Source organism: Phalacrocorax carbo, chromosome Z, assembly GCF_963921805.1.
Source record: "Phalacrocorax carbo chromosome Z, bPhaCar2.1, whole genome shotgun sequence".
NCBI classification, from domain to species: Eukaryota; Metazoa; Chordata; class Aves; order Suliformes; family Phalacrocoracidae; genus Phalacrocorax; species Phalacrocorax carbo.
Genome location: NC_087548.1, coordinates 19,302,708 through 19,316,114, shown reverse-complemented (window position 1 = coordinate 19,316,114; position 13,407 = coordinate 19,302,708). Strand labels below are relative to the sequence as shown.

General features: G+C 40.4%; 1 protein-coding gene across 1 annotated transcript in view; it reads right to left on the bottom strand.

The window, feature by feature from the left end:
• PARP8 (poly(ADP-ribose) polymerase family member 8) overlaps positions 1-13,407 on the bottom strand; it is a 125,011-nt gene that overhangs the window by 15,948 nt on the left and 95,656 nt on the right. The window contains exons 15-18 of the mRNA XM_064438290.1: positions 10,376-10,468; positions 4,089-4,214; positions 2,505-2,570; positions 96-163 (exon numbers count right to left, since the gene is read on the bottom strand). Of these exons, the coding sequence (XP_064294360.1) occupies positions 96-163; positions 2,505-2,570; positions 4,089-4,214; positions 10,376-10,468 (353 nt within the window). The remainder of the gene's footprint in view (positions 1-95; positions 164-2,504; positions 2,571-4,088; positions 4,215-10,375; positions 10,469-13,407) is intronic.

Genomic DNA, 13,407 nt, shown 5'->3' with positions numbered 1-13,407 from the left:
CTTAGGGTGAAGTTATACCACATTACACTGGTAAAATGATTATTCATTAAAGCTGTTATTCAACAGTTATCATCTCAAGTGAGTCAATTTCATACCATTGTAGAAGAGGATGTGCAAGTGGGTCTTGTTTATCCATCTGCTTCTTTATTTCCAAGTAAGGTGCCTAGAAAAGAGTAATTACATTCTTTATTTGTAGTTGAAATCATAAGAATCATAAGGTTAAATTTTATATGTTACATTGCCCATGATTTCATCTATTCAAACAAATACATGGGACTCATTATTAGGCTTAAATCACAGTTTTACTGACATTCAGTGTTGTACAGTTATAAATATGTTTTGACAACAACAAGAATTAATATAGCAATTATTTTCCCTGGAGTAAAATAATAAGCATATAATTAGCATTAAAATGAGTGTATTATAGCAAACATTGGTGATCTCATGGATAACAGCAGAAGACATCTATTTATGTTCAGCTCTTGGATTAAGAAACTTCACAAAATTAAGTCTCTCAAAATACCCCCAAGGCAATCCACCCCATTTTTTTAATTGTTTCATGGTATAAACTGGTAAAGTAAAATACTGTATCAACCATTAATCCCTTTGAAAACCTTTCTTGATTTCAATCACAATGCAAAGCATCCCTTTAAAACTCTTCACTCCAAGAATTATTTTAACATTAAAAAACCAGCAAAATGGTGGTTATTTTACTTTTTAAAAGACATTATATTATAATCATAGAATCATAGGATGTCCTGTGTTGGAAGGGTGCACAAGGATCATCAAGCCCAACTCCTGTCCCTGCACAGGACAACCCCAAATTCACACCCTATCTCCTGAGGGCGTTGTCCAAGTGCTTTTTGAACACTGTCAGGCTTGGCACCATGACTGCCTCTCTGGGGAGCCTGTTCCAGGGCTCCACCACCCTCTGGGGGAACAACCTTTTCCTGATACCCAACCTAAACCTCCCCTGGCACATCCTCTTGCCATTCCCTTGCGTCCTGTCATCGGTCCCCAGAGAGAAGAGATCAGCGCCTGCCCCTCCTCCTCCCCTTGTGAGGAAGCTGCAGACCTCGATGAGGGCTGCCCTCAGTCTCCTTTTCTCCAGGCTGAACAAACCAAGTGACTTCAGCCGCTCCTCATATGTTTTCCCCTCTAAACCCTTCACCAACTTCGTGGCCCTCCTCTGGACACTCTCTAGTAGCCTTATGTCCTTAATATACTGTGGCGCCCAAACTGCACACATGCTCAAGGTGAGGCCGCACCAGCGCAGAGCAGAGCGGGACAATCCCCTCCCTCGACCGGCTGCGATGCAGGGCTTGATGTACCCCAGGGCACGGCTGGCCTCTTGGCTGCCAGGGCACACTGGTGGCTCATGTTCAGCTGAACATCGACCAGAACCCCCAGGTCCCTCTCTGCAGAGCTGCTCTCCAGCCTCTCCTTCCCCAGCCTGCCTCTACATCCAGGGTTGCCAGGCCCAAGGTGCAAAATCCAGCACTTGTCCTTGTTAAACTTCATATGGTTGGTGATTGCCCAGCTCTCCAGTCTGTCCAGATCCCTCTGCAGGGCATCTCTGCCCTCGAGAGTGTCAACAGCTCCTCCCAGTTTTGTGTCACCAGCAAACTTGATTAGTATTCCTTCCAGTCCTGAATCCAAGCCATTTACCAAGATATTAAAGAGTACCTTTATTTATATTTTTATACTATTATTTTTAAATTTCTTCTTATTTGTTTATATTAGGTAACAGAAATACCTGACTTTAAAAATCTTTACAGGATGTTACATTAGAAACAAAAATATGTGAATTTTATTTTTAAATTTATTTTACTCCTCTCTATACACCTCATTCTTCGTTCCAGAATCCTGAGGTACTCTACGAATACATTTAGAGTAAGACTTATAAACTGACATGAGGTTACATTTCTTTAGAAGTTAGAAAAGCAAGGTATATGGGAGAGATTTCAATAACGAGTTATGATCAGCTGGGCTGTTTGGGAAAGGAAGTGTAACAATAAACAAGTATGGCTATCAGATTCTGTCCCACTGTGAATATTGAGAAATTGTATGGTAGTAATCCCAAGAGATCCAACCTTCCAAGTCCCCAGGCATACTTAGCTGATCAAGTGTTTTGCTATAATAAAAATAAAGCTATAATTCAGTACACTGTCACAAAATCAGTTTCTTTTGCTTTGGAAATGAAAGACTTAGTTTCACTCTGATATTTCCAGAAATGCAGCAGTCGGTGATTATCTCAGTAAAATCTTCCAATCTGCTGTTATTATCTCTTATTTAAACTTCAAAATATTAAATTCTACTTAATCACTTTTATTTGACTGCCACCATGGATAGTCTAGGTTTGTTATTTTTAACACACATTTTAGTATTATTACAGGTCTATAGGAAAAAGATGATACTATTGACTTCCCCACCCATCACAGACAAGCAATACAAACATCTTCCTAGTTCTAGAAATAGCAATTAAGTTAGGTGAAGATTCTCACCTGTGTCATCTCTCTAATAGAAGTGATACTGTCCAATGCTTTCATGACTCGGTCATAATTCTTCTTCTGATATAGCATAAAATAAGCAAATAAATTAGAAGAATGTTAGTCTTTGGCTCTACAAAAAACTGAATTCTTTGAGTGTGCGTAAAACCAAAGCTAGGACTAATGTCCAGTGAACCAATCCTTTCAAACATTTCTAACCAATAGCTTCCTTCCATCTCACACAAAGACCCTCTCATTCATAGTCCAGGAAAATTCCCCCCAAAAATATTAGCATGGTGTTTTTTCTTTGAATTTCACTGGAATCTCCTACACACTCAGAAATCAGCTCACTTTTTAAACATGTATTTGCAATTAAACACAGGTTCTGACAGTTATTTGAACATGCTATTAAGTTAAAAATGCAATGGCCAAATATTTTTTAAAATAAAATGCTCAATAAACAGATGTGTTTACTAACAGCTCTATAAAACATCAGAGGTCCTTTAGTTGTCCCTCTGCCTCACACTGATCCTTACCTGCCTTCTGCTTAAGAAACACTACCAGATGGCTCCACCTTTTCTGCGTGGGTGAGCTTAAACGTCCATGCTTCATTGCTCCACATGGCACGTCACCTTCAGGAGCTTCACTGTTACCCATCTTTGGGTTTTGCCAACTTCTGCCCATGGGCTTTCACCTCACCCATGCTGGCTAGAAGCTGGAAGGAGGCAGTGTGGGCTTTGCCAGCCCAGGGGCTCTCTTCATTCCTCTTCTGGTGTGATCCTTCCATATTCCCTTGTCTGCTTCAAGCTCCTGCCTTGCTCAGCCACCAGACTATATGTCTCCTCATCAGCCCCCTGCCAAGCACCTCCTGGCAAGTCTTTCTTCCCACATGCTACAGAACACACTCATCCCTTCCTGAGGAAGAACAACTGCTAACTGGCCTTTTTTTTTTTCAGAAAAAGTGAAATGCATCCTAATGGGGGGCATCCAAAGTTCTCATTTAAGCCCTTGGGGATGGCTCAAGTGAGATGGAATAGTTCACAGCTTCTCAAGGGCTACCCTGAAAGGCAGTATTTGCAGCCTGAGGAGCAATTAGTGTAAACACAATTCTTTACTTCAGAATTGATGCTTGTACAAAACTTGACTATTATGTCAACATTTGATAAAATTACATTTAAGGACATCATTGTTTGCAAAGAGAAAATGAGATGACAGCAATAACCACTTTAAGAATAAAAAGATGGACTGGAAATCCCCTGGTTTACATGGTCTGCACCTCCCTAAGGCCACCTTTCTCTTTGTGTCCAATGTGTATACTAAGAGAAAGACACTAAGAATATAAACTTGTGCATCTAGAACTTGTATCCTAAAATAATTTCTTGGCTTCAACATAATTTTGAATGCAATTTACAGTTTATACTCAAATACCTTCTCAGAGACAATTAAAAAAGCTACAAAGTTCTGAAAATAGTCACATGCTTGTGCTATATTCTGGAGCTATATCTCATAGTAAAAGAGACACTGCAGAAGAAGGCTTTGCTTTGAAACCTCATGCATGACTAAAACCAAGCTATGACATAATGAAAGATAACTACTTACCCTGGGGTTAAAGGCCAGCATCTGAGGATCATTAGGATCAACTACAGAAGGATATGGCTCAAAAATGACAACTTTCCTAGGTGATTCTAATGCAGACCGACACATGGATACTAACAGATCAACCACCTACAGAAAATGAAAAATATTTATTCAAAACATACTTTCACATTGTATCTTGCAGTCTGCTTTTTTTACCCATTATAGAAACACCATATTTCATTGTTACCTATATTACCCAAACCGTATTATCCACAGGATATAGTTTAGAACTGAAGTTCTTCCATTGACCTCAACAGGCTTCAGGTTCTTCCCTGGTTCATTATTCCAGATGCATAAGCAGTACCAGTATCTGCTCCTAAGTGTGTTACCATGTCAAGTACATTCTTGCTGTCCTGCTTTCTTTCGTGTACATGTGCTAATTCCTGGATTAAATTAATTCTCTAGGGAAATGAAGCCAGAAAAGTGCAGTGATTTATTTAACAGTCATTTGCATGGACCACACTGGGAGACCCTCTTCCTTCTATTACGTTGTACAAAATTACAACATGGCTTTGAATACCTGTGATTTCCAACTTTTCACCATAAGAATCGTGTGTAATGTGTATGCAGGCATGTATTCACGTATGTGCATATAGGCACATATACTATTTAGCAACAGATTTCTGTATAATTGTTTTAAAAATTCATAATTTACAGGTTAAAAATAGAATACAGCAATCACAAATCAGAGAATGCAGCCTTCTGGCAGCTGTGAAACCTAAATCCAGCTCATAATGAAATCCAAAGTTGCTACACAAAGATGTATCTGCAAATTAGGTAATTTCCCGTTTTTTCTGTGCCTTCTGAAAACATTCCTGTGCGAAAACAGACATTTCCATGAAAGAAAGGAAAAGCTGAGATGAGTTGTACTTTGTAGGCATCCCTGGTTCCTTCCACAACTCCACAAGGATCAGATCTCATCTCACAGCTCAAGCTGTTCTCAGCTTATTATGTAACTGCCATTGTATCTGATCATTTGGAGAAAAGAAATGATGGTCCTTTAGGGAAGCAGAATGAAAAGAAGAATCTTGATGAAAGGGAAAAGGAACAGCGCTGCAGTGAGTCATACTGTTGCCATTCTCTGCCTGTGCTCCTTTAGCATGAATGGACAATTTTCTCCATTGGTTTAAAAATATTCTGTTAGTTCCAGTTACTAAATATCTCACATATATTGAAAAATGAAGTTATTTAAATGATCCCTTCCTCCATGGTGCTCTGATTACTTTGCAGTTTATAATACCTGTACATGTGATGAATGTTTAAAAATATGGCATCTGTGTTAGCATTTGCAAAGGAGACCAGGAGTCTGCATACACAGCCAGGTCAGACAACAGGCCGCAACTGTGGAAATGTACTACCATGAAATTGAGCTTAAGTTCATACATCCTGCTTCTCAGAAGCACTTCTTAGCCTCCAGTTGCAAAACATTACTAGGGAAGAGTACTTTGAGTCCCCAAATATCTTAATACAGTGTCTCAAAGTTGTCTTGCTTTATGTACAATGGGACTTTGTCTTAAAATTGCCACAGTTCTTCTTAGAAAGCCATCCCAAAGCCATCCTTTAAACCAACCATTGACTCCTATATTGTTTCTCACCATGATACCTGCATATTGCTCTGACATGGAGGAAAACATACATAGATTAGGCTTAGTTATTTCCCCTGAGATCACTGTTTTGAGCTGATAGAACACAGAGCAACTTAAATTGGGAGGTAAGTCTAATGCAAACATTATAATACAACCTTGTGTATGTGTCCCTTGGTAATAGAAAGTGCTGTGCATTTAGTAAATGACCTTATAGCTGGGCCTGAACTCCTCCTCCTTAACAGTAGGTACTGAAGTACGTAAGTAAGGATTAAAATATTTTCAAGGAGAACAAGACGACATTTGCTGAGGATAATTCATTCCCTCTTACGACATCAGTCTCTCAGACAGTGCGTCTCTGTCTCCATATACTCTCTACGGGGAGTCTGAACTATCAACAAATCAGACATTTAATTTTCAGGCATTTTGACTACGTGACTACATGACTAAAATAAGGCAAGGTGAGTTTAGGCTTGAAAGTTTTAGAAAGTATAATCACTTACTATTAAGGAGGAGCCACCAGAATATTGGCAGTGTCAAAGGAGGGGTGTATACCTTAGGAAACTAGCTGTAAGCACAGCAGAAAAAAACAGAATGTGATTTCTGATAATGGGAACCTATATTTAGCCTCTTTCACTACACATAATGATTTGGCAGAAGATTGATCTGACAAAATGTAGATTCACAATGTGAACACCTACCTCTTACTAGTCAGCCTAGCCTCTGTTTATAACCAAGAGAAAATAACAACTGTGCTGATAGTCTATGCTGTGATTCACACTATCCTAAACTAATGCCAGAAATAGCTCAGATGAATCAAACCGTAGAAGAGCTGAATTCTTTCTGCAAATAGTAATGGTAGCCCAACCAGATCAGATGTAGTGAGCTGGGTACAATGTTATCACTAGAGTGAAACTTAAAAAAATTTCATCATCCAGGTCCAATGGGACAATTGACAAAAGCTCTTATTGAACTCTTTTAAGCACTGTTAAGGTGGTTATCACTTCAGTACTCTGTAGAAGTGCTCTAGAGCAAGGTCTGCCTGCAACAGTGACACCTACATAACACACAGTGAGAGAGCTAACAGGACTCTCTCTCTTATCAGCCACATTTAAAAAGAGAATTGAGAACTACTTGTTTCTACCTAATGTACAATGTACATGTAACATACCATGTTAGTTTGTACGTAATTTTTTCCCAAATTTTAGGAGAGCAAACTTCCAGCTCTTCAAGTAGTTAGTCAATAGGACCCCCTGGGAAGCTGCCCTAAGGGACAAGGGAGCAGAACAGAGCTAGCAGATTTTTAAGGATGCTTTCCAAAAAGCCTAAGAGCTCTTGATCCCTAGATATACGAAATCAGAAAACAAAGGCAAGAGACTGGCATGAATGAGTTGAGACCTGCTGGCCAAACTAAAGGGCAACAAGGAAATGCACAGGTGGTGGAAGCAAGGACAGGTGTCCTGGGAAGAGTATAGGTACACTGCCTGGTTGTGTAGGAATGGGATCAGGAGGGCCAAGGTGCAGATGGAGCTGAATTTGGCAAGGGATGCAAAAAATAATAGTAAGGGCTTCTACAGGTATGGCAGTCAGAAAAGAAAGGTCAAAGAAAGCATACACTGTCGATGAGCATGACTGGCAAATGGTAACAATGGACAAGGAGGAGGTTGAGGTACTCAACGCCTTTTTGCCTCAGTCTTCACTGTCAACCTCTCCTCCCACACCTCTCAAGTGGATGGACCTCAAGGCAGAGACTGGGGGAGCAAAGTCCCTCCTACAATAAGAGAAGATCAGGTTCGTGACCACCTGAGGAACCTGAACATGCATAAATCTATGGGACCTGATGAGATGCATCCCAGAGTCCTGAGGGAACTGGCAGATGTAGTCGCTAAGACACTCTACAGGATATATTTGAGAAGTCATGGCAGCCAGGTGAAGCACCTGGGACCTGGAAAAAGGGAAATGTTGTGCCGACTTTTAAAAATGGTAGAAAGGTGGACCACGGAACCTACTGACCTCTGAGCCTCACCCCTGGGCCTGGGAAGATCATGGAACAGATCCTCCTAGAAGCTATGCTAAGGCACATGGAGGACAGGGAAGTGATTTGAGACAGCCAGCATGGCTTCACCAAGGGCAAGTCTTGCCTGACCAACCTAGTGGCTTTCTGTGATGAAGTGACTACATCAGTGGACAAGAGAAGAACTACAAACGTTGTCTATGTGGACTTCTGTAAGGCATTTGACAGGGTCCCCTACAACTTCCTTCTCTCTAAATTGGAGAGATGAGGATTTGATAGGTGGAGTGTTCAGTGGATGAGGAATCGGCTGGACGGTCAATTCCAGACAGTAGTGGTCAATGGCTCAATGTCCAGATGGAGATTGGTGATGAGTGGTGTCCCTCGGGGGTCTGTATTGGGACCAGTGTTGTTTAATATCTCCATCAGTGACACAGACAGCGGGTGCACCCTCAGCAAACTGCGAATGACACCAAGCTCTGTGGTGCAGCTGACACACCAGAAGGATGGTATGCCATTCAGAGGGACCTGGACAAGCTTGAGAAGTGGGCCCAGGTGAACCTCATGAGGTTCAACAAGGCCAAGTACAAGGTCTTGCACCTGGTGGGGCAACCCCTGGTATCAATACAGGCTGGGGGATGAAGGGGTTGAGAGCAGCCCTATGGAGAATGACTTGGGACTACTGGTGGATGAAAATAGAATCATAGAATGTTTTGAGTTGGGACTCGCAAGGATCATCAAGTCCAACTCCTGTCCCTGCACAGGGACAACCCTGAAATGCACACCATGTGTCTGAGAGTGTTGTCCAAGTGCTTCCTGAACAACATTGTCCAAGTGCTTCTTGATCTTCTTCAGCTTCTGGACATGAACCAGCAATGTGCGCTCACAACCCCTAAAGCCAACCATATGTCGGGCGGCATCAAAGAAGCATGGAGAGCAGGTGGAGGAAGGTGATTCTGCCCCTCTGCTCCACACTCATGCACTTACCTGGAGTATTACATCTAGCACTAGAGTCCTCAACAGAGGAAAGACACAGACCTATTGGAGTGGGTCCACAGGAGGGCCGCAAAAATGATCAGGGGGCTGCAACACCTCTCCTATGAGGACAGGCTGAGAGAGTTGGGGTTGCTTAGTCTGGAGAAGAGAAAGCTCTCCTCAGACCTTACTGCAGCCTTTCAGTACTTAAAGGGGACTTATAAAAAAGACGGGGACAAACTATTTAGCAGGGTCTGTTGCAACAGGACAAGGGGTAATGGTTTTAAACTAAAAGAGGGTAGACTTGGACTAGATATAACAAAGAAATTTTTTTAGGATGAGGGTGGTGAAACACTGGAAGAGGTTGCCCAGGGAGGTGGTAGGTGCCCCATCCCTGGAAACATTCAAGGTCAGGCAGGACGGGGCTCTGAGCAACCTGATCTAGTTGAAGAAGTCCCTGCTTATTGCAGGGGGGTTGGACTAAATGACCTTTAAAAGTCCCTTCCAACCCCAACTATTCTATGATTCTGTGATTCTAAATGTACATGTAAAGTACCATGTAAGTGCCGAAATTGAAAAAATAAAACTCTAGCTCCCCAGAAGGACATAGCTGAAGTCTTCAGAGGACTTCAGGCTGTGGAAGAGGTAGGGCTTCATCAGCACACTCCTCTCCATTTCTTACAAGCTTACACAGGTACCTCAATATTTGGTATGCTGAATGTTGCAAATATAGTCGTCTAACAGTCTTCAGACATCAGATCAGAGGAAGAGCTGATGTTCAGATCCTGCAGTCATATTCTCAAGTGAAGAAGCTGACATACAGTGCTGTAAGTTTCTTCCTCCAAGGATATACCCAAAGGCAGTATTCAGGCACTTAGCTGAATAGTTTGTTTCCAGTGGCTAGGCTCACTAGTGCTAGTTAAAGTTAACTGAACTGAAAATTTGCTCTTCCAAAAAAAAGATGTTGCTTACTGTATAAATGCATAATGAGTGACATATGCCTAGGAAATCAGAGAGCAATGCATTTTGTAGCGTTTGAATTTACTGTAATCTAAGGTTAAATGATGATTTGGAAACATAGTTTAAAATACTTTGTTTTAAGGCACATATAAAATTATAAAAAACCCACAATGATATGGTTATAACTACATTAATAACTGAACTTAGAGTCACGAAGCAAGCTTATATTAAATTCCTGATCCTTGAGAAGAGAGGAAAACCCCGATGTAGCAACCTAAGTAAGTACTTTCCCACTGTTATTTAATGATCAAAACAACAGATGCTCAGTGGATAGCTGCATCCCAACACCATGAACAGGAAGTAGCTTATTAATTGCATGAGAGTAGTAATGGCTCATTAGGTGAAAATAAATGGGAATTATCTCCAAATGACAATGGCTGCCTTTATTAACAACCCAGGTGACCTAATTGAATACAACAGAACAAGAAAACAGGGTTACTCTAATTACATGGATGCAAAACAATGGAAGTACCTCATTAGTACCGTTTGAAAACACACATGCGTAAAATAGTGTATTTACAGCTCTAAGAGCGGACAAATAAATAATACCACACAGTACTCATATGGGTAATACAAGTCAAAATAAAAACTAGAAGAGGCTGAGAAGCCTGAGTACACTACATCAAATCAGACATGTAATAAGCATTAGATAATTCTACCTGAGCTCCAGTTGCAATTTCATCAGCAGCTTCGTTCATCACTCCTAATGTTTGGAAAGCAAACACACAGAGCTCCCGTTCACAAACAGTGGGCTACATAGAGAAAGAAAGTGGATTGTATTTTTGGTCTAGTTTTGGTTTCTTGGTTTTACCATGTAATATCTATAACCAAACCCAAATACATTTAAAATTAATATTTTTTTCTTCAGATATTAACTGCAACTTCAATATCAAATTACAAATACAAGTCAATTATTGAGGAAGATATATTAGAGAAGCATTTTAATAATCTGAAGAACAAATCTGAAGAACTCTCAAACTCATAAGTACTCACAGAGGCTAAACTTAAAAACCAAATCCTAACAAATTACAAAACCCAAATTGGAGTACCTGAATGTCCTTAACACTACCCTGTCAGACTCCAAAAACTTCCTACATAATTAAATGGAGAACAAATCCAAAAATAATGGGGGCACACCCCCTTCATAAATGCAGGTTTATTATTCACAGCTTGTTATTCTGCTGTTGAGAGCACACATAAATATCTGAAGACAAATTTACTGAAGAAAGTACTTCAAATTTATTTTTTAACTAATTTAACAATTTATTTGTAAACTTTAAGAAAACGCATTGCATTTGTACAGAATAAACACCATATTTGGGAAGGCCAAATGTTATTTTAATAAATAAAGGTGTTCTCTTTTCTCAGATATTTAAAAAAATAAAAAAACCTTGCTGTTGAACCAGTTTTTGTCCATATTTTTGAAAAAATTAATTCACAATGTCATCACAATGATCAAATAAAAAACTTACTTAAACTGCATATTGAGTGAGAATTGTGTGTTCTGCTTTCATAAAGCAAACAAAGCAGAAAGAAAAAAAAATGAACCGAGCTTTTAAGTAAAGAGAATAGGCATGACTTCAAAGGCTTCCTAATTGGTTACAACCCTTACAGCAGCTCCATGCTTACTTACCGAGAGATATTTAGCAGATCAACTTTTTGAAGGCTTAAATAATGAATCACACAGCGAATTGTTATAAGCATTCAAAATGAACAAACAGTTGCAAAAATACAAGAAAGAAACACAAATTAAAACCTCCCATAAAACTGACCCTGGTAAACATAACTTTTTATTACAATGTTGAAAACAATCAAATCTATTTTTTGGATACTATTTCTTCAAATCTATATTATCAAATCCTAACTCACTGAAATTTAAAATGATCTTTGGTAGGCACTACTGAACTTTTGTAACTAAAAATTCTGAGCCTAGCTATCACAATAATCACTAAAGCATTCATAGCCATCGCTTTGAAGTTCAAGCTAATGTCTCTATGAAGCACTTGCAGAAATGAAAAAATGAATTGAGCACACAAAGAAAACATAAAATTTAGCTGAATCCTGTTTCAGGCAATAGCTTTGTCAGTAATAAGCATACTGCTGTATTTGTAGTCACTTGTTTCCTAGCCCTTAAAATATGCCTTTTCTGGGTTTCAAAGATTCGAGGCTTCAATAAATGTCTGAAATCTACTGCACTGATATATTCTCACATCAGTTGCTTTACAAGAGCTATCATCTTTCAAGTCTAATAGAGTGTCACCCATTTGATTTATTTTATCTGCTGCGTTACATTGCATTAGGCAGCAGATGAAGCCTAACATGATCCAATTCGCTGTGCCATGGCACACTATACAAAAAGTATTTATTATTGTCATTATTCTCAGGTTTTCCACATTTAAAAATAATGTTTAATGTGTTTAAATAATTTGCTTAGTTGGGGATGCATGGTTGGTACTACCACCTTGGCTATTGTAATCAACAGTATACACAGGCTCCTTTTTACTCCGGAGCAAGGGATTGCTCTGGAATAGCAGAGCAATCTAAGTTTAGCCATGCTTGCCATGAAGAAATGTATTAAGAAAATATTTATTTTTGACTTTTTTTTTTTTTTTACAAACGCAACAAAGTAAGTTATCCTGAGACTTAAAGATGGCAAAGGGAATACAGGACTTTTCATACTTGCTTCTTCCCCCTCCCAGCCCCCGCCTCTGTTACGACCCCAGAAATAACTGAGCATCTGGAAGAGGGAAGTTAGGAAAATGGGCATTGTACTGGTGCTTGACATTTGAAAGGCCTTTCTTCTCTCAGGTGGACACTGAAGCTAAGATTTTAAGGCTGGCAAACTGTAGATATGAGGAAAAACAGGGCAGCAAAATCTGAGCTCTGAAGAGGAACAGACATTACTGTTAGGGTCTATACAATTCTTTTGATTTTATGTATTTAATGAACCTTTATGCCTACTGAATATTTTGTCTTTGCAGTCTAATGCGGAAAACCACACAATTGCAAAATGGTAGGGGTTGGAAGGGACCTCTGGAGATCATCTCATCCAACCCCTCTGCTTGAGCAGGCACACCTCGAGCAGGGGGCACAGGAACGCGTCCAGGTGGGTTTTGAATATGTCCAGAGAAGGAGACTCCACAGCCTCTCTGGGCAGCCTGTTCCACTGCTCTGGCACCCTCACAGGAAAGCAGCTTTTCCTCATGTTCAGGTGGAACTTCTTGTGTTCCCATTTGTGATCATTGCCCCTTTTCTGTTGGGTGGTGTCCATTGGGCACCACTGAAAAGTCTGGCCCCATCCTCTTGACATCCACCCTTTAGATATTTATAAGGATTGATAAGATCGCCCCCTCAGGCTTCTCTTCTCCAGGATGAACAAACCCAGGTCTCTCAGCCTTTCCTCATAAGAGAGATGCTCCAGTCCCCTGATCATCATCATAGCTCTCCGCCAGACTCTCTCCGTTAGTTCCCTGTCTTTCTTGAACTGCAGAACCCAGAACTGGACACAGTACTCCAAATGTGGTCTCACTAGGGTGGAGCAGAGGGGGAGGATAACCTCCCTTGACCTCCTGGCCACACTGCTTTTTATGCACCCCAGGATACCATTGGCCATCTTGGCCACAAGGGTACACTGATGGCTCATGCACGGTCAGCTTGCTGACCAGCACTCCCAGGTCCTTCTCAGCAGACC